The 27,672-nt window shown below is 43.8% G+C and overlaps 1 protein-coding gene across 8 annotated transcripts in view; it reads right to left on the bottom strand.

Annotated features, from left to right (window-relative positions):
- HDAC7 (histone deacetylase 7) overlaps positions 1-27,672 on the bottom strand; it is a 597,866-nt gene that overhangs the window by 57,523 nt on the left and 512,671 nt on the right. For 7 of the 8 annotated variants that reach the window (XM_082245365.1, XM_082245362.1, XM_082245366.1 and 4 more), the window contains 7 exons: positions 11,447-11,619; positions 11,018-11,096; positions 8,939-9,056; positions 6,586-6,698; positions 4,274-4,396; positions 3,003-3,112; positions 976-1,144 (listed from right to left, as the gene is read on the bottom strand). In XM_082245365.1, coding sequence (XP_082101491.1) covers positions 976-1,144; positions 3,003-3,112; positions 4,274-4,396; positions 6,586-6,698; positions 8,939-9,056; positions 11,018-11,096; positions 11,447-11,572 — 838 coding nt within the window. In that variant the 5' untranslated portion in view covers positions 11,573-11,619. The remainder of the gene's footprint in view (positions 1-975; positions 1,145-3,002; positions 3,113-4,273; positions 4,397-6,585; positions 6,699-8,938; positions 9,057-11,017; positions 11,097-11,446; positions 11,620-27,672) is intronic. The other variant, XM_082245364.1, reaches the window with a different exon arrangement.

Below are 27,672 nucleotides of genomic sequence, written 5' to 3'. Positions count from 1 at the left end.
AAAAATTCTTTTTTCAAAACTTTAAATGTACAAAATATTGGCCCATATATACGTTGTGACCAAAATATCTGTATTGGTATCGGTATTGGCCCTCAAAAAAACATATCGGTCTATCCCTAGTATTTAGTTGTTCAAATGTTTAAGGGACGGCATCACTGGACATTTTTTCTTTTGTTAATAGTACCTTTTATGGCATTTCACTCACCTTATGGCTTGATGTTTATATATGTTGTGGCGGTTCATTTATATGCTATGCTATATTGATATACTTATGTATGATATTTATATGATATGCTATATATTAAGAATGCTAGCAGTATATTTTTTTTCTATAGGTATAGATTTGTCTCACATTTTTATGCACTTTAACGCATAAATTCTTACATGTGTTGTTGTTATTTGAATCATTATTGTGTTGCGATACACTTTTTCTATCTGACAGTTCATGGTGTTGCCTGTATTTGACAGGTTTCCGGTTTCTCTGCACACTACTAATTCTACGATCACTACTGTGGCCAATGTGAGCTATCCTAGGAACAGTGAGAGGGCTACCTAGATGAGGTTCAGAAGATAATCTGCTGTGATTTCAAACGCAATACTGTTAGCATGCTTCACCATTTTGTGAATTCAAATAATATTTAGAGGAACACTTGTTAAAAAAACAGGAGGGTTGTCTTTCTTCTTTGGGAAAAGCCACTTACATAGGCTGACTGATACACAGTATGCAAGGTCGAGGGTAACTGCTACAGTGTAGAGGATTTGTCACCGATTGTGTGTCTGTGCTGCCTTATTTCTGCATGATATTTTAACATGGCACGAAAAGATCTATGGTTTGATATGGACAAACATTTCTGCCAGGTAGCAGTCTGGTTAAGGAGCTTGGGAGATACAGGTAGACAACAGCAGGGACATCTTCAGAAATAAGCTCATCAGTATGTAAGTGGCAATCATCGACTTTTAGCCAAAACGACATACTTGCAACCATCGATGCATGCGTAGGCTCTAGAATGATGACAGGTTGAAGCCGAGTTGCCAGAGAATTCGTACCATCATGGCTTTCTATACCTGGCATGTACATAGTGGAATGTGTCAGGTGTGGCACTCGATGTATCAGGCTGGGCAAGGTCCTCCGTTCCATCTCCGCCTAAAGTGGGAACAGATTATAGTGGGTATTATAAATTCCTAACACATAGCACTACAGAATACTTACTACTTTAGACATTTAACAGTGGCAAGGCAATAACTAAAATTTTATGGATATGAAGAGAAAAAATATCCATCATATTTAGCCCCCATTCATACGGGTGCAACCTGTCAAATCGCATGTCAAGTCGTACCCTATAGTTGGCAATGGAACTGTTCAGATCTATGTGACAGCGACTTTGTGGTGCTGCACCGATCTAAAAAAAGTAGTTATTGCACTACTTTTGGCGATTTCAGGTGCGACTTGCATAGACATCTGGGCATGAAGTCGCACAGATGTCAGCCAAGTCTCACCTGAAATAGCACTGATATGCTTTGAAATTGGGCGATTTCAAGTGAACTCGCATGACTTCAAAGCTGCATTTAGTGTGAACCTTGACTAAATTAGGTAAAAAGCATAGTAGGTACCGAAAGCCTATAATCAGGTTTACTGCGCTGCCCAATTTGGTGAAGTATTTCCATGCATGGCTGCTGTGTGCTCACATGAGTTAGGAGGGGTGGGCAGCATACTCTAACGCCCTGGTGCCCAACCCCAGCAGTCTTTTAGTGGGAACATTGATTAGGGGAATAGCATTCATCTCTACTAGCCTCATGTAACATGTTCCCAGTTTCATATTGTCTTCTGCTGTCACCCGCAGCCAAAAATGTATCTTGTCCACATTCTCTGACCCTCATTTCCTCTATTAGGTCTGCAGTTTCTAAGAGTTTTCTCAAGCATTACATATATTGCGACCCTTTGATGATGTCAGGGGCCGCATGTGGGGCCCTCTTTAGCTCATAAGTTGACAACCACTGCTCTAACAGAAAACAGTGAAATCGTGCCAGGATGGCTCACAAGAGAATAACAGCCAGCCTGACACAAACCCCACCACCTCACATTTCTCTACAGTTATGCTGCCTACTTCACTGATTCTATACAGAGTAACCATGGATGGTATGGACATGTTTGTATTTTATGGGCCAAGAAGTGCAACAACCTGTATCTTCTGCTTAGCAGGTACCTATTACTCTTTACATCATGTGCCTGCCACTAAGCTTCAGTCCTAATTAAAAGTAGTTTTATCCTTCAAGGGGAAAATTGTAATGTTACCCCAAGTTAAATTACTGTCAAAATACTTAGTAAAAGCAATATTTATTCTGTTTTGGAAATTGCAGACAGATGGCCTATATATGCTCACAAAGCATGAGGATGGTGGTAGTCAGTAGTACAGTAGGAAGAGAGATGAGTGTCAGGTGTACACACAGTATGCCACTTAGCACCTGGTACACCTCTCAACTAGAATCCATGCACATTTAGTGCCGGTTCACACTTATGCGATCACAGACATCGCATATAATTCGGAGCGCACTGCTCCTAAAATAGCATGTGATGCCTGTGCGGTGCAAATTCAGCCATACAGTTTGTATGGTTGAATTCGCACCGCAATCGCAGTGAACTCGCACAGGACCCTTTTTTTGGTCCGCAGCAGAATCGAACTGCATGATGGTTCACACCAATGCGATCCGATTCATGTGCGAACTGTCAGATCGCACTGCGATATGCGATCTGATCTAGGGGTGTCGTTAACTTTGAATTGACACCCCCAGCGTGTCGCATATGGCAGTGTGAACTGCCTGTTCTGCGGATGCGATGCGGGAACACGCAGTATATTCGCAGTGGTCCCGCATCGCAATAATGTGAACCGGGACTTACCTTGATAAAGTAATGTACTGCATGAAACAGCTGTTGACCAGGATATATAACCCTTAGACCCATAGTGATGGATAACAAGTTGCCCCAGTTCTGCTTATACCCTTACCTCTGAGGCAGCTCCAGGCAAGGAGGACAAACTTCCATTCTCGGCAGCTAGGCTGTCATTTGGTGAGCTGCAGCCGGAAACTGGAGTGCTGCTACTGCTGGGAGAGGAGTCTGCAATGGAAACAGAACAGATTCAAAGCGTCTGCATGATGATGTTACCTTTCTGATAGCAGTGCAATCATAGACCTGCAGTGATTTTTGATGTCCAATTAGCAAATGTTACAGAATCTGCTGTCAGCACTCTCTGAGGGGTGTCTGGCAGTGAGAAGTCCATGTTTACCATTGCCTTTCTGATTCAGGGTCAGAAAAAGTAGCAGCAGAGAGGATGATAGGATTTCTCCATCAGGATGACTAAATGACCTGACTGCAACAGATTGGAAAACAAGCCAAAACCTAAATAATGCTAAACCTACTCTCTGCCACATTCTAAACCTCATCTATCCAACCCTGTAACAAAAAAAAAAAAAAAAAAAAAAAATCGACATACATACCTTTTCTGAAGCTGATCCGGTCTGGTCTCCAGCAGCGGATGCTGTGTAGTGAGAGACAGCTGATGTCTAGGAAATGCCTGGGAAGTGACATCACCCATGGACTTACTATGGAGCTTCTGTTGTCGGCTGCCTCTTCGGCACACTCCCACACCCTGCAGCCGCCGCTGACAGCTCAGCATAGGAACGGACTGGAGCGGCTGCAGAACAGGCAAGTATAGTGATCTCTTCTTTACAGAGCTAGATAGATTAGGCTTAGAATGTGGTTGAACTTTCACTTTCATGCACCCATTTTAACAATGCTACCTACTTCTGTTGTTATAAGTGGATAGCTCATTTGCAGCCCTGTACTGTAAGCCAATGAAGCTGTCCATTCCCACCTTCTTCATGCTGACTGACAGCGCAGATTATACATGACAAAGTATTATTATACCATGGTAGTTTTTCCTGATTCAGACCTGCTGTGACTGATATGTTAAGTAAGGGAGATGTTACACCTAACCTTCTTCACATGTGTTCTGGCAATTACTGGTTTGGGGACACCATTAAAAGCATGTTTTTGTTTAATCAGAGTTCTTATTTAAACACTAGTAGGCCTGTTGGGGCTTTTCTAAACTATTATACACCAGACTGTACCCAGTATTAAGGTTTAATGCTTCTTTAAAAGGATGCATTATTTGAGCAGACAAACAAGTTGGGTATAAGACAGGGGTGCCAATAATGCCTGTGATCACAGCAATGAAAAGCTAGACATGTTACCACCTCCGATGTGTCATTCACCCACCCTGTGTTTCTGGGGGTCTTCTTCTAACTGCAGGTGGAGCGCTTTCCTTGCGTGTAAGTGGGTTCTTCCTCCTCTCCCCCGACTTCTTGGGTCTGCAAGGCCACTTCAAGTTTGGCTCAGAGGCTGCAGGGAAATGAAGTGCACAATTCTAAATGTTAAGAGTTTAAAAGCAACTCCGCCAAGTTCTGGCTGGGTTGTTACAAAGAACCAGAACTTGAATGCTGAAGTGATTTCCTGATGTATTATATCAAACTGGAACATGTAATGAAGTGATGTAAAATAACATGGTATATGGTTCCCAAGCAAGTCAGAAATCAGGAAAAAGACAACCTATAAGAATTTATAAAATCTATTTTTATTTATTTTTTACATATAACTTGTTCATGGCCTAAATGCAATCTGTTTTACGTATATTATCATCAGACAGAGGGTTCCCAGAGCACAGCACAGTAGCTTGCTTTGCCTGATAGAGACCAGGACTTTTCCCCTGTAAAGGCAAAGAGCTGTTCCACAAGTCAAGTGGAGGATCTTGTACCTTAATAAGGTCTTACTCTTTAAATTTTTTTAGCATAAGTTTCATTAAAACAATGTTAGAGCTGACCTATTAAGAAGATAATTTCTTGCTGAGGTAGTTAAAGAATTAAAATATTATACTATATACTATCCTATATACTAAGACAATATACTTGTGAGTTTGTTTGCATGAACAAGAACTGGGAAACTATCTTTTCAGTCCGGCCTTTTTTAATGACCTAAACCCTCAGTGATCTGCAACAGAAAACACAGCACTGTAAAGTAATTGGACTAACGACAAACACTGGCCTTTTTAATTACATGTTGGAGGCATGAACAGTCCAAGGGTTTGTATCGACTTCAGACTAAAGCTGGCCATACATTGCTTGAATTTCAGCTGATTTCTGCTGGCTCGGCTAAATTTGAGCGGTTTATGGTCCTGCTGGCACCTCTCTGTTCGACAAAAGTTGATTGATCCATCGACTTTTGTCCAAAAAGCATGTTGGGAAATTGTCAGCCAAACACTGCATCTAATCAAAAGTAAGCACTGCGCGGGTTGGTTGTCAGAATACAACAGGCCCATGGGGGATTAATCCATCTATGGTGTTAACGTGCATAAAGAAATTACTTGAATTTCTTCCATTTAGACAATACGCTAAACAAAAGAAATCTAATAATGCATGTCCAGCCTAAAAATCCAGTTTAATGCAGAAAACCCACTTGCATATGAGATTCATCTCATTAGGACCAGTCTTCACATATACTGACCTATACAATTAAACTAACTAGCAAAGAAAACATGTATACCTGCTCTATATGATTGAATTAAAAATTCATACACTGAGGTCCACACTGGTGAAAACTGCTTTGCAAACCAATACTGAACAAAATAATAAACGCAACACTTGTTTTTGCCCCTATTTTCATGAGCTGAACTCAAAGATCTAAGAAAACCGGGATTCATCTGTGAAGAGAACACCTCTCCAAAGGGCCAGATGCCATCGAATGTGAACATTTGCCCACTCAAGTCGATTACGACGACGAACTGCAGTCAGGTCAAGACCCCGATGAGGACGGCAAGCATGCAGATGAGCTTCCCTGAGACGGTTTCTGACAGTTTGTGCAGAAATTCTTTGGTTATGCAAACCGATTGTTGCAGCAGCTGTCCGGGTGGCTGGCCTCAGGCGATCTTGGAGGTGAAGATGCTGGATGTGGAGGTCCTGGGCTGGTGTGGTTACACGTGGTCTGCCCCTTGAATGTACTGCTAAATTCTCTTAAAATGCCTTTGGAGATGGCTTATGGTAGAGAAACGAACATTCAATTCACGGGAAGCAGCTCTGGTGGACATTCCTGCAGTCAGCATGCCAATTGCACGCTCCCTCAAAACTTGTGACATCTGTGGCATTGTGATGTGTGATAAAACTGCACATTTTAGAGTGGCCTTTTATTGCGGCCAGCCTAAGGCACACCTGTGCAATAATCATGCTGTCTAATCAGCATCTTGATATGCCTCACCTGTGAGGTGGATGGAATATCTCAGCAAAGGAGAAGTGCTCACTAACACAGATTTAGACAGATTTGTGAACAATATTTGAGAGAAATAGGCCTTTTGTGTACATAGAAAAAGTCTTAGATCTTTGAGATCAGCTCATGAAAAATGGGGGCAAAAACAAAAGTGCTGCGTTTATAATTGTGTTCAGTGTATATAAAGCAAAACATAAATGCAATAGTATATAGCTCTGCCACCTCCATTGTGTCATAAGTCACAACCAGATACCAGCTGGAAGGAATAACTTTACCTGTTCTTCTGAGAGGAAAATGCTCAGAAGGATTACAGTTGCTGGCAGCATCCTGGGGAATGAAATTGTTGGGAAGAGGAGGATGAGGTTCCGGTTCAATCAAATCAGGAGGCCTGAAAATAGATACACCACTGCTTTCCTTACTGATGTTTGTATCATTTATCATATACTACATTTATGTGTTTCTATACAATGTACTTTACCACACACGTAGGACACCCAACATTTGCTGTGATTTATTCTTCCAAAGCATATACATCTTTGCACACTGGTACTGACTAGCATTCCATTGTTTCTCTTCTCCCTCAGTTTCTCCCCCTCGCTCAGCTAATGTGACCCTGGTGCTGAAGGAGAGAGGCAGGTGCCTGACGTTCTTATCAACCAATATGGTTAGGACACTGGCTAGAAGGTTGTAATGGTGCTTAAAGCGGAGTTCCGGGCACAAAAACGATTTTTTTTTTTTTTTTTGTGCCCCTCCGCTAGGTAGACCTGACCTGAAAAGGAATTGGATAGTTATTTTTATTTTTTTTTGTTTACTCACCTTTTTATTGAAGATCGTAAATACTCACCTCTGACTGCTTCCTCCCTCGGAGCCGCGGCTCACCCCGTCACTTCCTGCGCTGCGATGATTCCTGGGAGCTAAACGTCATAGCTCCCAGGAATCAATGCGCCGCACCGGCCCCGCTCGTCACTTCCGGGCGACGCCGCATTCCCCTGCTAAACAGCTTCTGGGCATGCCCAGAAGCTGTTTAGGAATGCGGCGCCGCGCCGGAAGTGACGAGAGGGGCCGGTGCGGCGCATTCTGGGAGAAGAAGACGCGGAAGAAGACGCAGAAGAGGACCGCGCCGGCTTCAGCTGCCCACAACAGAGATGGAAACGTTGTGGAAGAAATTTTCTAAGTAAGTATTTCTTCTAAAAGGTAAGTGCGAACCGGGACAGATCAGAGGCTAGCCATTGTGGAATGTGCTAGCCCTGACTGTCCCGGGGGTATGTTCATCAAAAAATTACATCTGTGCCCGGAACTCCGCTTTAATGAAAACTCGTGGCTTTATGTAACTAATAGGCTTGCTTCCCCCCAGGTATTTTGCCAAGGCACCCCTGAAGACACCTGAAGGCACCCCAGGATGCCTGGGCACACTGGTTAAAAAAGGCTGATTTAGAATACTGTGTCCAGTTCTGAAGACCTCACTTACAAAAAGATATAAGATAGAAGGAGTCCAGAGTCAGGCAACAAAAATGGAGAAAGGGAGAGTTGAGACATGATTAAACCCTTTCAATACATCAAGGGGGGTGACTAAGCTTCAGGAATGAAGTATTTTCAACATGAAGCCAAGATCAAGAACACAAAGAGATGACATCAAAATAGCAGGAGGAGTTCAAAACTATTTTTGGAGAGTAATATTTTACTGAAAGAGTAGTTGATGCTTGGAATAGACATCCAGCAGAGGTAGTGAGGCAGCTAACAGTAAGTCGATTCAAATATGCTCGGGACAAATACAGATCTATAATCAGACAAAAAAGTCTTGATGTACCACTTCTGCCGTCTCTTTTTTATGTTTAAGGTCCCTATACAACATTTATCTATACACATACCAGGGCCAATTTAGACTGGAGTCAATTAACCTACCAGCATGTCTTTATAGTGTGGGAGACACTGTGTTGCTCACATCAGTCAACATATCAATTACTTGATTTCTAACAACATTTAAATAATTACAGCTATTATATGATGTTATAACACTACAGCAGAATAACATAATAGAATCGAAACGTTAGCAAAAGGGTTTTCTATAAAATAAAGAAAACACAGCAAACCAGACATACTTTGACACTTGGAAAGAAAGAAAGAATGACACTTGGAACCCGATTGGTTATTATGAATGATTCTTCCACCTTCCACTTTATCCACTAGAATGGGGAAAGGAAACCTCAGCACTCCAGCTGGGGTGAAACTACAAATCCCAACATGCCCCTGCCTCTGGGAGTCATGCCTGTGGCGGTCAGTTTTGCAAAGCCTCATGGGACTCGTAGTTCAAACAACTGGAGTGCCACAGTTGCCTATCTCTGCACTGGATCATATGGCTGATGCAGTAACAAAAACATTGATGGGTGTGATATGACGTCACATCTGTAAACCACCGAAATACAGAATGGAGCGCCAGACCAAAACCAGATGAAAAAGTCCAAGATAATTGTTGATTTAAAAAAGTCATAAAAACATCCAACGTCTTTAAGTGGGCAACACCAGCTCCCTTTCATCAGGGCTCAGCACAGGATAAAACGTGAATGGACTCAGAGAAACCAGTACTGAACTCTCCACACGGAGGAATAAATTGACAGCATTTTCGGTTACCTGTAAGGCATGGGTTGGCCGCTGTGATTGGTGACATTAATGCGATCGGGTGCTACTTGCTGCTTGTTCCGAATCATCTGCAACAGTTTCTGCTTCACTGCTGGGCTGGCCATGGCACCTAGGACCACAGATTATAAAAGCAGAAAAGAATAGTGACAACTAAGTCCAGTGAACGAGGGTGTGTACCTTCATATACATATTGTCCAAGCATATAGCAAAAGACAGTCTATCCGGACCAGTGATGGAGAACCTTGGCACTTAGATGTTTTGGAACTACATTTCCCATGATGCCCATGCACTCTGCAGTGTAGTTGAGCAACATGGGAAATGTAGTTCCAAAACATCTGGGGTGCCAAGGTTCGCCATCAACACTCGTTGAAATGTTTTGTTAGTTCAGCAGAGAAAACAGCAATGCTTTGGATGATCAGATTCCATACATGAACACTTTAACGTCTCCCGCTAAACTAAACTGCACAAGTGTATAGGATCATAAAGCAGAGGAGCTTCCCACACTGTGAATGACCAGATAACAGCTGCCAAACACGGTCACTTCCAGTAGAGTCTTATTTAGCTCTGTCTTGGCCCTGCACTGCGGGTAACAAGTGCAGCACAGCTAAAACCGCATAACTCTGCATCAACACCCCAAACACCTTTATTAAATCGCAAATAGCAGTTGTGAAAAAAAAACCTCCACTCAATTCTGAAAGCCCCACTTGCCTATTCCTGTGAGATGAGGGGTTCTACTCTCACAATCAGGTTGTTTCAGCAACCAAGACTTGTGGTTCATAATTACATTCTCAGATCTGAGCTGCTTAAAGAGCAAATTTCATGTGCATGCTCATTGTATTCTCAAATCAGGCTACATTACTCCTCCTACCTTGCCAGAGATTGACAGCTGGGTAAGCAAAAATTGATGGCCCCAATGGTTAGCTTCTAACCTTATTAGATCAGATCTCCAACTCTACAAATAATAGTGAGCAGGAAGAAACTATAAACAGTTTCAAGCAGTAGGGGGCACACTTGCATTGGAAATTTCAAGTCAGCTCATCCTTTGTATAAATTAGATTTGGTGGCAATAAGCACAAAAATAGCAACTAAGGTGTATATGAAGATTTACCAAATTAACTTTGTCCTAATTTTCAATTGCTATCAAAAGGATATTTATCACCTAAGCTGCCTTACATTAAAAAAAAAAACACCAAAATGCAAGCAGTTCATACCCCTTTAAAGAAGGTTTGATATTTCACTAGTTATAACTATTTGCAGCACTGTTTGGTGATTTATAGGTTACCATTTTAGGTTGATGAGTGAGAAAGTAATTAGCTTCTAGTTATAGGTTGAGAACACCTGCATGATGTATGCTTTATACGAACAGAAAAAAAGGCATGCAGTTTGACTTTGTCATAGAAAAGTAATCATAGGTTATTTTATCATATTTGTGGGATATCTGATCCACACACAGGCACATACTGCAAAAATGACTTCCAGTGTGCTAAGACCTATTTATTGAAAGCCATGCACACAAATCAGATTTCAATTTTCATCAGCTTAATGGTACACACCGGCCGAAAATCAGCCGAAAACACTCGGTTCGGCAGGAACCGGTCAACTTTTGGCCCCTGTGTATAACTCCTCATCTCACGACCAGCTTGTCAAACAAGCATGCAGGAAAACCAGCATCCTATCAGCGCTCGCAGCCAATGGCTGGGAGCACTGATCACTGTATTCTGGCAGGGGGCAGTCCCTGTCAGGATACAATAGCTCAGTGGGAAAATCACAGCACTAACATCGGATGTGTTAGTACGCTGATCCATACGTTTTTTATTTATTTTTTTCGCTCAGCCCACTGGGTCGAATGGAAAAAAAAATAAAAAACGACCAAACTACCCTTGTGTACCCAACATTAGATCCATCAGAACAATAAAGTGTGACTACGCATTTTGAAGGATCCCAATGTTTCCTAACAAAACCACATTTGTTTCAAAGCAAAATACAAAAAAGTAATTTTTTAAAACATGTAAACATGTTATGGACATTTTAAATAAAATAAAAACAAAAATTTATAGAAAGGTTCCATACTGCCTTTGTTTTTATCCTTGTTGACCAGATGCCTCAGGCTTTGCTCCTGCCGTCCATTGTCTGTATTCCGACAGTCCACCTGGGAAATGAAGAGTGAAGATCAGCGACGGAAGACACAGTGTGGTCCCCATTACATCTAGTCTACTCGTATCCCCATTGATAGAAAGGAATAGCTTGGCATTGAAGGCTAGCTGTGTCACTGTACACGTCTCACTACATAAGTGACAAGTTCTCTAGAACACTACTTGGAAAAAGTAATACGTAAAAAGGGGAATTTATGCATACACCTTTCATTAACCAACCCAACTCCTACACTGATAAAACAATGCGTGTTGTCATGGCTCAGTAACCGTGTCAGGAGTCAGTGCTGTACAACCTCTGGAATTTAAAATACTCAAGGAAACAAAGACAAAGAAAAAGGAAAAATACCCTTATTTTGGGGTCTATATGGTGTTGTGGAGTGATGGCTGAGAAGAATGCTTGCTGGGCCTGCTTTATGTTCAGCAGTGCGGTGTCCGACTGCTGGTTGTGACGCTGGATTAGGTGAAAATCCATAGGGGTGGCTTGCGTCAGCACTGTGCTCGATGGAAGTGTCAAGTCCACTGCAAAACAAAAACAGCAAAACATATACGTCAAGCACGTTTCCAGCATAAGAATACATTGATCAGTTGATGCTAATCAATTACTACTCATGTCAAACCAAGTCTGCAACTACATTACTACAATAAGTTTTGTACATTTATAACAGTGCGATTGTACATTCTCCTTTAGACCAATACCTATAATAGTACAAGGGCCTGAAGATGTGCATTGAAGTGCTCCCCAACACATGGTATCGCACCGCAGAGCACTGAGATGTGCTGCATCCAGAAGAAAAAGGAAAGGTCCAGTTTTCAGTGGGACAGAGAGCATTGGCCGCCCATGTAATAAAATTGGCGATGATGTGCATATGGTAACACACTGCTAAGGTATTAAAGTGGAAGTAAACTCAGGTGCCGCAATTCAAAATACATATAAAAGTCCAATATTCCTTTGCTATAAAAAAAAACACACCGCAGTATAACTGTTCCCCTTATCTTGCTTTTTTTCTATCATTTTGCTTACTTTACATCTGCTGTCTCTCTGCCGAAGGCTGTTTTCTTCTGATTCCATCACATAGTAAATTTCTGCCCTTTCTCTGGTTTCCTTGCCTGTAATCTCGCGCATGCGCATTACAAATTTAGCCAAGCCTCGTTATTATCCTTACTATGGAAACATAGCCATTCTTAGCAATGCTGCTACTTGTAATGGCTGATATGTACACCTCCTGTGATGTGTCAAGTCACATGGGGTGTTTCAGGAACTCAACAATGGATCAGCAATCCTGGGATATTGCAAAGCATTGCCGCGAGTGCTGATGACAAGGCCCGACAACTGGATGTGTGGACTGAGGGAGAAAATGCGCAGGCGATTTCACTACAGTACAGATCAGGCTGTAACACATAAAGGGCACATTTGTGGAGGCAATGAAAGATAGTGACATGTAAATAAGAGCACACTGCTTCACATGGGGAAAACATTTCAATGATGGTTTACTACCCATTTTATAGGCCTATAATGTGTATTGCCAGCTATGTGCTATATTGCCAGGCCTGTGTTCAAAAAAGCAACACTATTGTATAGTATACTTGAAATTCGTAGTAACATGCACAGCTGGGTTTAACCACTTAAGCCCCGGAAGATTTTACCCCCTTCCTGACCAGGGCCTATTTTGCGATTCGGCACTGCGTGACAATTACGCGGTCATGTGACGCTGTACCTAAACTAATTTTTTTTTCCCACAAACAGAGCTTTCTTTTGGTGGTATTTGATCACCTGTGCGATTTTTTGATCATGCGCTATAAACAAAAAGAGGGCGTCAATTTTGCAAAAATAACAATATTTTTCACATTTTTTTTATATGAAATTCCCCCCCAAAAAATGTAAAAATCTAAATTTAACATTTTTGGCCAATTTGTTTTATGCTACATATGTTTGGTAAAAAAAAAAAAAAAATCGCAAAAAGCGTATTTTGATTGGTTTGCGCAAAAGTTATCGCGTTTACTAACAAAGGGAAAGATTTTTGTCATTTTTGTTTTCTTAAGGCGTAATGGCGGCGATCTGCGATTTTTTTGCTGTACTGCGACATTGCGGCGGACAGATCGGACCCTTGACTGACATTTTTGACACTTTTGGGGTTACCAGTGACATTTCTACAGTAATCAGTGCTATACATATGCACTGTTACTGTAAAATTACACTGGTAGTGAAGGGGTTAACTTTTTATTTTGAGAGGGAGGGGTTATGTGTGTCCCTAGGGGTGTGATTCTAACTGTGATTGGCTGTGGCTTGAGGTGTAGGAACAGTGATCAACAGTCCTACATAGTAGAACCGTATGATCACCATTCATACACCGGGGAGAATGACAGGCGGCTTGTTTACATTAGCCGCCTGCCTTTCTCCCTCTGCACCGACGATCTCCGAGTGACCGGCGGACATCGGGTCCGCCGGTCACACACGCGGGGGGGGGGGACACGTTTCCGTGACCGCGCCTCCGGGGGCGCGCGCTTGCTCCCTAGACCCTCACAGGCTAGCGACGTAGTACTACGTCGCTCTGCCTGTGAGGGGCTGACCGCCGCAGTAAATAGTCGTGCGGTGGTCTGCAAGCGGTTAACATTGATTGTAAGCTGTAACAAGCAGGGCCCTCTGATACCTACTGTATTAAAGTGTATTGTATTTGTACTGTCTACCCTCAAGTTGTAAAGTGCTGTGTAAACTGTCGATGCTACAGTATATAAATCCTATAATAATAATAATAATAATAATATTGGGTACAGTAGGCTTGCGCTTATAGGTGACAAAGCGCAAAGAGGCGGATTTTTCCTGTATAGTTATCGGATGCACATTTGGTTTCCTGAACATTAGTAGAAATGTATCTCACACAATCTTTCTTACACATTGCAAAACTTACACTAAACCCGGCCATAGATGGGTCGAATCTCAGCTGGTTTAGCAGGGATTTGAACCATCTATGGGCAGGCTGATTGTACTTGAGTTGATCCATCAACTGACTTGGGTACATCCAGCATGTCAGATTTCTAGCATGCAATTGTTGCTAGAGGCTATAGCTGCTAGTAATATTCATTGTGTTCTCCCGGCAGGGATGGCTCCCCGTGCCCGACTGACTATGTTGATGGGGGAAATTGTGCGATTTTCTTTTCTGCAACCCGTGGTAAAAGAAAAGAAAATAATCTATGATCTGCCTAAGCCAGGTGGGCACCAGTAAAACAAGATGTTGTGAGCCTACAGGTTCCAGTGCTGGAAACTTGTGGTGGATGGGAAGGTCCATCTGGAGTCCATTCAACCCTGTACTTGGACATATGAAGATATCTTCCAATGAGGCCTGATAGCATAAGAATAGCACTCTTAAAACTCTATGGGCCCTTACATTGGCATCCAGACATGTCACCAGGACAGCTACAAGTATTTCAAACCAGTAAGTACTAGGAAATGGTTCAGCTGGAGTTCACATCTTTACTGGCAGTGCAATCACCAATGTCACACAGTGAAGGAATGGAGATGTTTACATAAAAAGTTAGGAACTTTCCAGGCCAATTTTCTTTGGTCACCCCACTGCTGTTCTGCGACATTCTTTTCTAGTGAAATTCGAGGTACAGATAAGGATATTTGCATACTGCACCAAGTTCTCAAATATGAATTGATGGGACTTTCCTCTCTGAAAGTTGCCAAATATCCAGTAATTACAAATTAAAAAATAACAATAACTATTAACCCACTAAACCAAATCAGTGAGTTGTGTAAATGGTTCCCCCTCTCACCCATAGCAGCTGTTACTATTACTCATAACATGGACCTTCGGCCCAATGCTACACACAGATCAGTTCATGTTTTGGTGGGTGTGTCTTTATTTATACCACATAAAAGGAAATTTATGATGACTCTTTGCATTTTTGTCTCTTACAGTGTTTGATAACAACTCCCCCTTTAAATATTTAGAATTATTATACACAGTCCAGTTTTGAAGTGAACCAAGCTTTGGATATATTTTTCATGTTAGGCCTCATGAACACAGATCTTTAAAAAATTCAGCTTTTACTGGCATTAAAGCCGAACTAAACCCTCCTATCGTTGTCAGCCAAGGAAGCTGCCATCTTCACCTCTCTTTGATCTTCACCTGCCATGGTGCTGCACATGTGATCAGTTATGACACCAGCCATTGGATGGTTTTACACCTTGGTTGAGAACACAACCAATTGTGACAGTTAGCATTCTCAGTACATGACGGGAAGGTAACTGTTTTTTGAAACTATTGAATTGATGGATTTAGTTCCGCTTTAAGCGCACACATAGACATTTACAAGTACATTCGAAAAGGAGAGTTTACAGGCGAAAAAAAAAAAAAACAAGAAAACACCAAAGGTGCATTCAGTTGAAGCTTTAGGGCAGAAAAAACACGGAAGGTGTCTAAACGCGTCTAAATGCACATAAATGCTAGACGCATCTTGTATTTGAGCATTAATTGCGATGGCCAGAAAAAAATTATTATTCTAGCCATTGGAATGCATTAATGCTCAAATGCTGGAAACAGCCTAAACAGATGTCCCCTTTAGAATGCACAGCTCAGTTTAAATACCGGTACAGGGCATGCACAGCTCAGTGTACATTCGGGCACAGGACATGCACAGCTCAGTGTACATTCGGGCACAGGACATGCACAGCTCAGTGTACATTCGGGCACAGGACATGCACAGCTCAGTTTACATTCCGGCACAGGGCATGCACAGCTCAGTTTACATTCCGGCACAGGGCATGCACAGCTCAGTATACATTCGGGCACAGGACATGCACAGCTCAGTGTACATTCTGGCACAGGACATGCACAGCTCAGTTTACATTCTGGCACAGGACATGCACAGCTCAGTGTACATTTGGGCACAGGGCATGAACAGCTCAGTGTACATTCCGGCACAGGGCATGCACAGCTCAGTGTACATTTGGGCACAGGGCATGCACAGCTCAGTGTACATTTGGGCACAGGGCATTCACAGCTCAGTGTACATTTTGGCAAAGGGGATGCACAGCTCAGTGTACATTTCTGCAAAGGGGATGCACAGCTCAGTGTACATTCTGGCACAGGGCATGCACAGCTCAGTGTACATTCCGGCACAGGGCATGCACAGCTCAGTGTACATTCTGGCACAGGGCATGCACAGCTCAGTGTACATTTGGGCACAGGGCATGCACAGCTCAGTGTACATTCCGGCACAGGATATGCACAGCTCAGTGTACATTCTGGCACAGGACATGCACAGCTCAGTGTACATTCCGGCACAGGGCATGCACAGCTCAATTTACATTCCGGCACAGGGCATGCACAGCTCAGTTTACATTCCGGCACAGGGCATGCACAGCTCAGTTTACATTCCAGCACAGGGCATGCACGGTTTAGTTTACATTCCGGCACAGGGCATGCACGGCTCAGTGTACATTCCTGCACAGGGCATGCACGGCTCAGTGTACATTCCGGCACAGGATATGCAAAGCTCAGTGTAAAATCCGGCACAGGACATGCACAGCTTAGTTTACATTCCAGCACAGGGCATGCACGTCTCAGTGTACATTTCAGCACAAGATATGCAAAGCTCAGTGTACAATCTGGCAGAGGACATGCACAGCTCAGTTTACATTCAGGCACAGTCCTATGTGCTGGGATGAGTTAACTTACTGCGCATGAGTGATGTCATACTGCACTGACCAATGAAGATGGCCAAAAACTGGCACACGGAAGAAGCCAGGGAGACGATCTGTTTTTCATCAATCGGCTGATGGATGAAAAAAATGGCCATCAATACATCTCTATGGAAAAACAGATGTAAACGGATGATTATCAATTTACATCCGCTTCTGTCAACATTCGTTTTTATGGAACGGATCAAAGCCCTATTTTTCTTCTGTTAACCTTCCTAGCGGTATTCCAGAGTGTGGCTCGGGGTTAACTTTCAGTACCAAAAGTGGTAACCCCCGAACCACACTCAGGATTACCCCAGAATGTTACTCACCTTCCCTGCGATCCCCCCGCCGTCCTCCCCGCCATCCTCCCTGCCGTCCTCACACTGCCGATGCCAGAACTTGCCTTCCGGTTCCCTTCCCTGCGAGCGTTATGACGCAGGGGGGTGGAAACGGCGGCAAATTCAAAAGTGTAAATACACAAATGACATGATACAAAGCTGTGATCCTAACGGATTACACTGTATCATGCCATTTCACCACAGGATTGCATCTGGTGACTTTCCCAGTGCCCTGCCTGTGCTTTTCCAGTGCTTTGTGTCTGGAAAATGGAGAACGACCATGGCCTCCAAAAAGCGTTTTTTCTTTTTGCGCAAAAGCACTTTTAGATGAACTGGAAAACAGCAACAGCAAAACGAGTTGCTTGAACTGAGCGATAACGATTCGTGGGAAAATGCGTCATCAGGTATGAAAAGTGACGACAGCGACAATTCTGATGTCTCTTTCTGGCACATAGCTTGTGGAATTTAGGAAGTATATCAAATGATTCGGAGCTGATGATGATGATGTAAAAAAAAAAAAAAAACTGATGAAAACGTCACTAAACTGATGAAACGAACGCTCCGCATGTATGAAAGCCTAATACACACGGGTTAAATGTTGGTTGGCATCGGCCGGTTCACTAGAAACCAGCCAACGTTCGGCACCTGTGTATTGGAGTCGGTCCGACCGGCTGACCAGAATGTTCTGGGGGGGAGATCCCCAGTCAGAACACAATAGAGCGGCAGGGGAATGTCAGATAGTACAGCGGGGGAGCCGTCTGTTTTTTTTTGGTTCAGCTCAGCTGGGTTGAACGAAAAAAGAAAAAAAAAAAAAACTACTATTGTGCACAAGGCAAACACAAAGGATTTCAATAGATTTTCTAGCATGACATTAACCCTTCCTTGACAACTGCATCTGCAACACATTAATTTGATTGTGCAGCAGGTATGACAGTCTTCCACATGCTACAAAGAAATGAAAACTCTCCTGGGTAGCTGAACTCTAAAGTGGAGCTGTCAGTCGGGTTCACGGCACGATTCCATGTGTATGCACAGTTTTTTTTCAAATGAAATGACTAAGAAACTTTGAAAAAGATACTTCGACTCGAGATATTATGTGTCCTGACATTTGAGATACATCTGTTCACGTTTACGCATTTTTAGATTGTCAGCAAATAGCTGCTTTCATTTCTCCAGTGAGAACCAAAATGTTGGTGCGTTAAAAAGGAAATGACAATCTAAAAATAAAGCGAGGTGAAGTACTTTTAAATATCCTGTTTTCTTCATTGCAGGGGGTGCAGAGTGTATCTGGAGAAGTTAAGGGTGACATAGGAATTTCAGGATGGTGCAACATATGGGATTGATCATTGATCTATCTTTAGAGTAACTGCCGTCTGAAAGGAGATATTTACTGTAATGTGGAGCAATATCTATATGGCAACATCATTGACTGCTCTTCCTAAAGCCAAGCTCCCGCCAAGTTCTTTTTTTAAGTTTTAAAGTAAATCATTAATTAGAACTTCTGCCAGTTTTTTTTTTTTTTTTAATTGCCATCTGTTAGGCTTCTTTCACACGGTCTGCCTCCGCAGGCGGATCCGTGTTGCTCAGCGGGGATCGATCCGCGATCCCCGCTGAGCCGGGCGGATGACAGCTCCGTCTCCGCTTGCAGAGCGGAGAGGGAGGTGTCTCAGCACCCGCTGCCCTCTATGGGGGATCGGAGGAGAGCGGACCGCTTGTCCGCTCTCATCAGATCCACTCCGCTCCGATTACTGAACGGATGGAAAAATAGGGTTTCCATCCGTCCAGATTTCAGCACAGGATCGGATGCGGAGGGCAGCGGGTGTCAGCGGAGGTCACCTCCGCTGACACCCGCTGCCCCATAGAGCTGCATGGAGGATCCGATCAGATCCGCCTAAAAAACTGACAGGCGGATCTGATCGGACCGCCCGTGTGAAAGAGCCCTTACTCTTGTGGGGAGAGTTTCCCCATGCTTGCTGTCAATGTGACATGAGGACAAGAAATAAAGTGTCACAGGGATAGAAACATGAAGAAAACAATAAAAACCCCAACTACAAGAAAAAGTCAGCATGCGGCCCATGTGGCAGTTATTGAGGTTCACATAATTAAAAAAAAAAAAAAAAAGGCATATGGTATCCACTGATACAGTGTCACCGTAAGCCAAGCACCCCAGCATTGGGCATATGGGTGTGGGTCCATGTGACGGTGCTGAACAATGCCTCTTGTCTGTACATCAAAAACGAAGGGATTTCCAGTCACTACTTACCAACCAGCCAGCAACCAGCCAAATTAACCTGTCTAACAGTATGCGTTAAAAACAGGGGTTTAGTTGCACACATTTGCAAATACATGCGTAAGCTGCAGGCCGCCCCAAGGCACCCTGATATCTGCAGTCCCTAACTCTACCTTTAAAGAGGAAGCAATGGAAGCACATGCATTCTGATGAGAGGTAAGCCAAGCACCCCAGCATTGGGCATATGGGTATGGGTCCATGTGACGGTGCTGAACAATGCCTCTTGTCTGTACACTCTGAGAGGTACGGATAGGAGATTAAGCTATGGGGATTTCAAATCCCCGGACCGGTAAAGCGGTGTCCCGATGCCTGACAGCGGGGGATCACAGGACTCGGGTACAGCAGGACCAAGGAGGGGGTCCAGTGTTTGCTCACCTTACAGATTTTCTGTAAAAGTGAACTTTACCCTTTAAAGAATATGTAAATCCAAAATGTCATATTCCTGATATGTGCCTGCTGTACCATGTACTTGTATGAGAAAGTATCCTGTTCTCTTTGTATTGCTTCCTTTATGTGAAATCCCCTGGTGTTCCTGCCAGTTCCCCTGCCTTTCTATTAAAAACTGACCACACTAAGCAGGAAAACACAGAGTGGTCATTTATCTAGCTGTGCTGGGAACTCAGACTGCTCTCCCCCAATGATCAGACTTCTTCTGACACCCCCCCCCCCCCCCCCCCCGCACAGCCATTCAGTGAAAAGATCAGTGTGCTACTGTTTCTGCACCCTCATCTCTCTATGCAGCTGAGAACAGAGGGTATGTGATCACTTTTTTAAAAAAAGAAGGGAGAGACACTGGAGAGGTTGAGCATGGGAGGAGGTCACGAGGGAGCAATAGAGCAGGCGGTCTTAGGAGAAACAAAGGGAACAATTTGGTTGGAATTTTGAGTGATGCAGCTGGGTTGGTGATGTAGCTGGGGGCAGAATTGTGGATGGCTTTGTAGGTTGTTGTTAGTATTTTAAATTGAATTTATTGGGTGAGTGTCAGCCAATGGAGGAATTGGCAGAGAGGGGTAGCAGACATTGAATGGTTGGTAAGGTGGAGGAGTTTGGCAGCAGCATTCATGATGGACTGAAGGGGGGATAGCCTATGGAGAGGTAGACCTACTAGAATGGAGTTGCAGATCTTATTCTAGTGTTGGTAAGAGAATAGGAACGAAAGGCCAAATGAGGTGCTAAATCTCAGCCAGTGAACATACCTTACATGACTGTTGAAAGCCATTTGTTACAACTCTTATAACCAACCCCCCCCCCCCCCCCCAAACACACACACACATGCATGCACACAGTGATTTTGTGTATTTGATTATAACAACTTTAATACATTTATCTTTAAATTCATCTTTGCATATTACAAAACAATTTTCAGAATTAAGATCTTTTAAAGAAAATTTTGATCGTGCAACCTCATTTATCAGCAAGCTATTGGCTTATTTCTAGCTTTATGGTCACTAAAAAGCACAGTGAACGCCTTCAGAACAGTTGGGATTTCCGTTTTGCTACACAGATGATATGAATTAGTTCCCCCCAACAGCTTTAGCAAATTCAAGAAGGTCTGACTGTCTTTGGATTTTTCCTTTATTTCATAAAATGCAACAATAGGGGCGAGTCTGCCAGAAGCACGAGAATGAAAACGTTGTCACCCACATGTCAACTTGCACTGAAAATATCAGTTTTACATAGGCCGTCCCCTTAGGCCTAAACCCCCGTACACACGATCAGAAAATCGTACGAAAAAAATGGGATTTTTGACTTGGCGTAAAATCCATTTCTCTGATGTTCATTGGCGGACACAGCTTCAGATCTACAGGCAACAGGAGCTCAACCAAAACAACTGGAGCTCACCTGAAAAAACAATACACCCTCAAAGAGGGTCCTCTCAACAGCAGCCTGCTAAACCTTGCAGCCAAAAGAAGCATCTGCAGATGCCAACACATCCACTTTATAACCACCCGGTTGCCAGGCACAAGCGCCAAGCGATCCCCAGTAGAGAGGGAGAGAACCCCACCAGACTCACCACCCAGCAGAAACAGGCACCTGCAGCCACCAGGATAATCTGCACTCCCCGTGCGGTGATCAGGAAGTGAATGGACCCAGGAGTCAGCACCAGGGGATGAGGAGGGGCTCCCACCACCAAAATCGCCGCCCACAGGGCTCCACTGTCGTGGCCGCTGCTATTTTCAATGGCAAACCACCGCAAAATGGCCACCAGACTACACAAACATGGCTGCTGTGTATAGAAACACAGGCTACAACAAAATGGTGGACCTGCCTGGCACCACGAGGCTCCTAGGGACCCAGGAGGGATCTTTAGGCCTCAGGACAGGCCCAGGCAGGATGGGGACCGTGGTAGGAGTCCCACCAGGTACAACCCCCCCCCTGCACAGCCGATCATCTAGTTGCCAGTGGCGCCCCCCCGCCCCCATCACCAACATAGCACCATGCCCCCAACCTGGGAGGTGTATTAGACCAGCCACACAGCCCCAGCATTAGTGGAGGGGGGGTAGGGTGAGGGGACAGGTGAGGGGGTTGCCTAACAGGAAGGAGGTGAACCCGGGGATCTGACTGTCGCAAGGGGACAGCTATTCCCCATACCAGGAACCAGATGGGCACTGCTTCAGACAGAACTCCTCTCCATTGAAATGGGGGTGGCTGTCGGCCAGGAGGAAGGCTGAGGCTCGGGCTGAGACCCAGTCGTATGCGAGCTCACAAAGCGTTTAACTCGCTGGCCAGCCCCTGTCCAGTGGGGCTATGTCGCGGCCGACCTAGCGCGGAGCTGATAACAGCCAAAGAAAGCTTTATTTGTGGGGAAAAAAGGACATTTGTTTTATTTGGGCACAGTGTTGCGCGACCGCGCAAATATCAGTTAACGTAAAACAGTGCCAAACAAAAAAAATAAAATAAAATTGCCGCGTAAATCTTCCGGAGGTCAAGTGGTTAATTGAACAAGCTGAAGTTAGAAGCTGATTGGCTACCATGCACAGCTGCACCGGATTTTGTACTCTCCGGTTTTAGTAAATCCGCCCCTATGTATCCCTGCATACATAGACGTTTACAGGCGTTTTAGAAGAGGAGCGTTTACGGGCTTAAGAAAAAACAAAAATCACCACCAGTGTTTCAGGAGAGGAGCGTTTGGGCATAAAAAATGAACAATGTGCATAAACACTAAGACCCGTTCACACTGGGGCGACCTGTCAGGCGACCTGGTGGCCTGACAAGTCGCCGTGGGTCGCCTGCCATAGAGCAGCACAGGGCCCGTTCTAATAGGAGCGACACAAGTCGCTCCGACTTAGAAAAAGGGTCCGGAGCTTCTTTGGGGCGACCTGCATTGACTTCAATGATATGAAGTCTGTGCCGGCCGCTCCGAGGTTGCGGTGCGAGCTGCGCACCGCGACTTCACAGGTCGCCACCGCAAGTCGGGTCACCCCAGTGTGAACGGGGTCTAAATGCATTTATGAGCGTTCATGCGTTACTGCATTTTAATGGCCAGAATAAAAGAATATGCATTAACACACATAAAAACGTATGCAAAACTCAGCTTTTGCCGCATTTTGTTTAAGCAGCGTTTTACCTGCCAGAAGAAAAGGCGTCCAGGGGAGTGCATTGTGTACGAAGCCTTAAACCAAAAATGAGGTAGGTGGATACAGATCAGTCTTGGCTATCTTTTGTGCCTTTAACAGAAGCAGCTACTTTGTCTTCTGAATTGACAGGATTACTACAACCTATCTAGCTGCTAAGACCCATCAATATCACTAGACACAGTTCAATGTGATTGGTCAGGCAGGCAAACCTACGAATGTGACTTCAAAGCCGGCCTCTGCGTGGGCGATGGGTGAACATTGACCAAAGCTATAAAATGCGAATTCTTTTCACCGATATGAGCGTAGGGGTCACCCAGCCGGCTGTGTTTGTAAACAGTGTGGCTCATGATGACTAAGCCGGTTATCTGCTCTTCATCCTTGTCCTATTTCTCAGTTTATTTATAAGTTTTATGGGGCTTTCCAATGAAACTAAACCACCTGATTCTTCAACCTTTTGTATTCAAAAACTTGTCAAGAACTTTCAAAAGGACCACCTAAACATGAATCATATTTCATTATTTATCATCTGTTTGGCCATTCTTTATTTTCAATAGCGACATGGATTTTCGTAACAGACAGTAATAGGATAGCCCAGAGTACAATGAAAGGATTATTCATCCTGTGACCAAATACCTGGACCCCTGAGCAACGTGACACGACTTTCTTTGACCTGATTGTAACATCATTTTCATCAGAATGTAACATATGGCACAGCGCAGCACTATTCCGAAGCTAGCTGGCAGGCAAGGACTGTAACCCAAGCTTACCTTCCCTCCAAACAAAGCGCTTAACAAGGGGTGGAAGAACTTTTTATTTTTATTCTGGCGATATCAGATGGTTGGCGAGCGAGGCAGCAACGCACACTAGACCTGTATTTATGTTTACTAAGGTAGGGGTTTCCAATATGATCACCATGTTTAACCTCTTCACACCGGTGGTGCACATATATGCGGCCTCCCGGATGGTGGGCCTTAACACCGAGGGGCCTCATATATAAGTGCTAGAATGTAAACAGAGCTGTGACGAGCGTGCGCACCCTGCGTGCTCCCTGCACAGTTACTGGCGGCTAACGGAGAGCTCCCGATCTTCACTTGCCATCAGGAGCTTTCTGAACATATGACTGCTGTGACAGCCAATCACAGCGGTCACATGATCAGAAACACTTCCCCGCCTCCCGGCATCAGAAACCACTTAAAGGCCCGGGAGGAGCCAGCGTTAAGAGGTTAATACAGAAATGGTCCATAAAGTGAACTTGGTGCAAAGTTTTTCATTTTAAGGTCATTGCACCTTTGCATCTGGAGGAAAAGAGATTTAACCATTGCATATTGAAAGGCTTCTTCACAGTAAGAGCTGTAAAAATGTGGCCATACACTCCCTCATTCATTTGTAGTTGTGTTCACATGAGGGTGCCTCCAGGGAGACCTCACAAGGCATTGGAAGAACCCAATAGATGGAAATGTACTTTGCCAGATTTTTAAGGTCAATGGTACAGCGCTGGATCAAGAGGGGACTCAGGTAAGTATGCAGGGATGCATTAACATGGAGATCCACCCAAAAGGGGAAGTTCTGCTCCAAGACCTTCTCCCCCCTCTTCTGCCTAACTTGGCATTTCATTATGAGGGGGGGGGTTTTGACAGGTACCCGCTCCCACTTCTCCCCTCCCTGCATGTGCAGCGGGCAGCCGGCAGTGAAGCTGAAAGCGGAACAGCCGGCTGTCCACAGTTAGGATGCTGGTGCTGGGAACCCGGAGGCTAGTGAAGAACTAGCCCAGGTGAGGACGGAGCTGGATCCTTGGACAGGTAAGTGTGGATTTGATAAAAGTCAGCAGCTATAGGATTTGTAGCTGCTAACATTTAATATTTTTACACTCTAAAGCTCCTCTTTAAGGTAAAAAAACTTTAGAACCACTTTAACGTCTCATGGGTTTAACAACACTTTAAGTGCAGCCCCTAACATCACCAAATATTCAGTAACTGATATACCACAGACTGCAGGCCTGCTTTAAATGGTCAGAGATGGTCAGAGACTGCAAACAGGAGTTGAGGAGGACGGAGGACATGCACAGACCATCATAGACTTGAGACACACAACATAAGACTATTAGGGGTTGAGTCATTGCTCATGTAGCTGCCTTCATAAAAATAAATGCTAGCAGATTTGTGCTTCATCAAACTTCTTTAAGGGTCCACACACACTGGGCTTAAAAAAATGCCAGTTCCCTTGGCAGAAAAAAAATGCTCATAAAGAGTGTATAAGCGTTTAGGCGCATTTGGGAGCATTTTTTTCTGCCCCTAAATGCTGAGCTTAAAATTTGCCTTTTAATGGACATGCATGGACACATAGGATAACATTGAGCCGCTTCTATAAGCAAAACGCTAAAGTCCTCAGTCCTGTAAAAATTACTTTTGTTGCTTCTCTCAGTGTAATAAAACAGGGATGAAAAGCAAAGAAAGGAAGATCAAGTGAAAGAAATAAAGGGGCTCTGAGTGTCGCGCTATACGCGTTCAAGGGCTGCAGGTTGGGTACCAGGTGTCTAAATTCAGTTTATGTTATCAAGAATGCATCAGAGAATTGAAGGGTTACTAAACCAAAATAACAAAATCAGTGTGTATACGCAGTAAAGAATGCGTGTTATACTCACTGTGGAACCTAAGGGGTTAATCCTCCGCATTGTGTAAAAAGGTTTTTGATCCTGTCTTCTCTGATCCTCCCTTTCTTCCACTGACAATGTATGTCCCGGTATTTACAGAGATGGGGGACAGGCTGTATATACTCAGTTTGGTGTGTATTGCTAGAGAGTTTTTTTTTTTTTTTTTTTTCTTGGGAGAGTTCATGTGATAAACACAGGACCAATCAGCACTATCCAGACAGAGGGTCAGGGGTCCTGCTGCCTCACTGGACAATCATGGGAGAATGAGAACTCCTCCGACACTCATAAAAATCACAAGACTGCTCTAACTGCTGATGAGAAAAGATATTTAGCAGTTTATATTTAATAAAATGATTGCATTTCCAAGTTCTGTGTACTGTGGGAGACCAGATATAGTGAATGCAGGGTCCTGGGTTTAGTAACACTTTAAGGGCTGTTAAAAAAATGCCCAAACTCACAAAAACGTGATTTTAACAGCAGCAGTGTAGTGTGCATGATGCCTTATACTATTTTTCTTTCTGGTAGCTCACATTTTGAAAAAGGCTTTGATCCTGTCTTCTCTGATCCTCTCCTTCTTCCACAGTCCCCAAACCATCTCCTGATAGAACAGAGCCTTTGGAGGCAAGCTGCACATGCTCGGTTCGGTGTGTATTGCTGTATTAATGTATAGGAGAGTGCATGTGATCAGCACAGCGCCAATCAGCACTATCCAGACAGAGGGTAAGGGGCCCTGCAGCCTCATAGGACAATCAGGGGAGAATGAAAACTCCTCCTACAAGCTTTAACCAGACACTGGTAGAAGTCACAAGATTGCTATTTACTGATAATGTGAAAATGTATGTAGCAATTTATATTTACTAAAACTATTGCATTTCCATGTTCTGTGTATTACGGCAGACCAGATATAGTGAATGCAGGGTCCTGGGTTTAGTAACACTTTAAGGCCCATATATTTGATGAGAATTTGACGGAAAAAAAAAAAAACGCATTATGAGCGATTGTCTGATAATCTATTTGTTAGTACACAGCTTTTGAGAGTCGATCCTGACAGTTCATGCAGAAATATCCGAAGGGACAAGCATGAAAATGTTTCTCGTACAAAAACAGAACAAAGAAATTTTCTGTAATCAGTATAGTATTTGTATGAAAAAAGTCGCATGACCTAGACTGCGTATACTTGGAAATGAAAAAATACATTACAATACAATACATCACTTCCGAAGTTGTGTTCTGTCTTATAAGTATATTTGTAACTTATTGGTTTTCGCTATGAAACTGGGATACAGAAAAAAAAAACTATCATTCATCTGATATACTCATCGTGTGTACCAGGTTTTACTGCAGCAGGAGTGAGACTACACAGTGGGTTGGATGAGTGCTCAGGTAGGTCTAGCTCTTGAGAAGTTACAGGGTTAGCAAATTTGCCATCTACCAGAAGATGTACACTACATGCAACTGCGTGCAAAACTGCCCTAATTTACTCTTGCCCCAGTTTATGTTGCTATTTTTATAGCACTGCCGTGCATCATTCTTCGCTTTTTTTTTTTTAACCATGCTCTTTTAACACTAGGCAGTGCAGGTTTTTGTAAGCATATGTGGAAGGTAACCACCCGGACAAAATCAAGCTTGCAAGTCTGGGTTCACACTATTGCGATGCGGGAACCAGTGCCAATCCAGTGCAGGTTCCCGCATCGCATGTCCCTGGCACGCAGTTCACACTGCCCTATGCAAACTGCTGCGGGTGTTAATACAAAGTAATGACACCCCCAGATCAGTTCACAGATCACAGTGCTGTCAAATAGTGCAGGATTTAGATTGCATGGGTGTTCACACCCATGTGATCCGATTCCAGTGCGGACCAAAAAAAAAGGGTGCTGCACCATTTTTGTCCAAATGCGATGCAAATTTAGCCATACAACCTGTATGACTGAATTCACATCGCACAGACATCGCATGTGATCTGCACAACAATGCGGTGAGAATCACATGTGATGTCTGACATCGCAATAGTATGAACCCAGCCTAGAGTC

Source organism: Pelophylax lessonae (assembly GCF_965119305.1).
Source record: "Pelophylax lessonae genome assembly, chromosome: 2".
NCBI classification, from domain to species: domain Eukaryota; kingdom Metazoa; phylum Chordata; class Amphibia; order Anura; family Ranidae; genus Pelophylax; species Pelophylax lessonae.
Note: the sequence above shows the minus strand (reverse complement) of the source record. Positions and strands in the feature narration are given on the sequence as shown.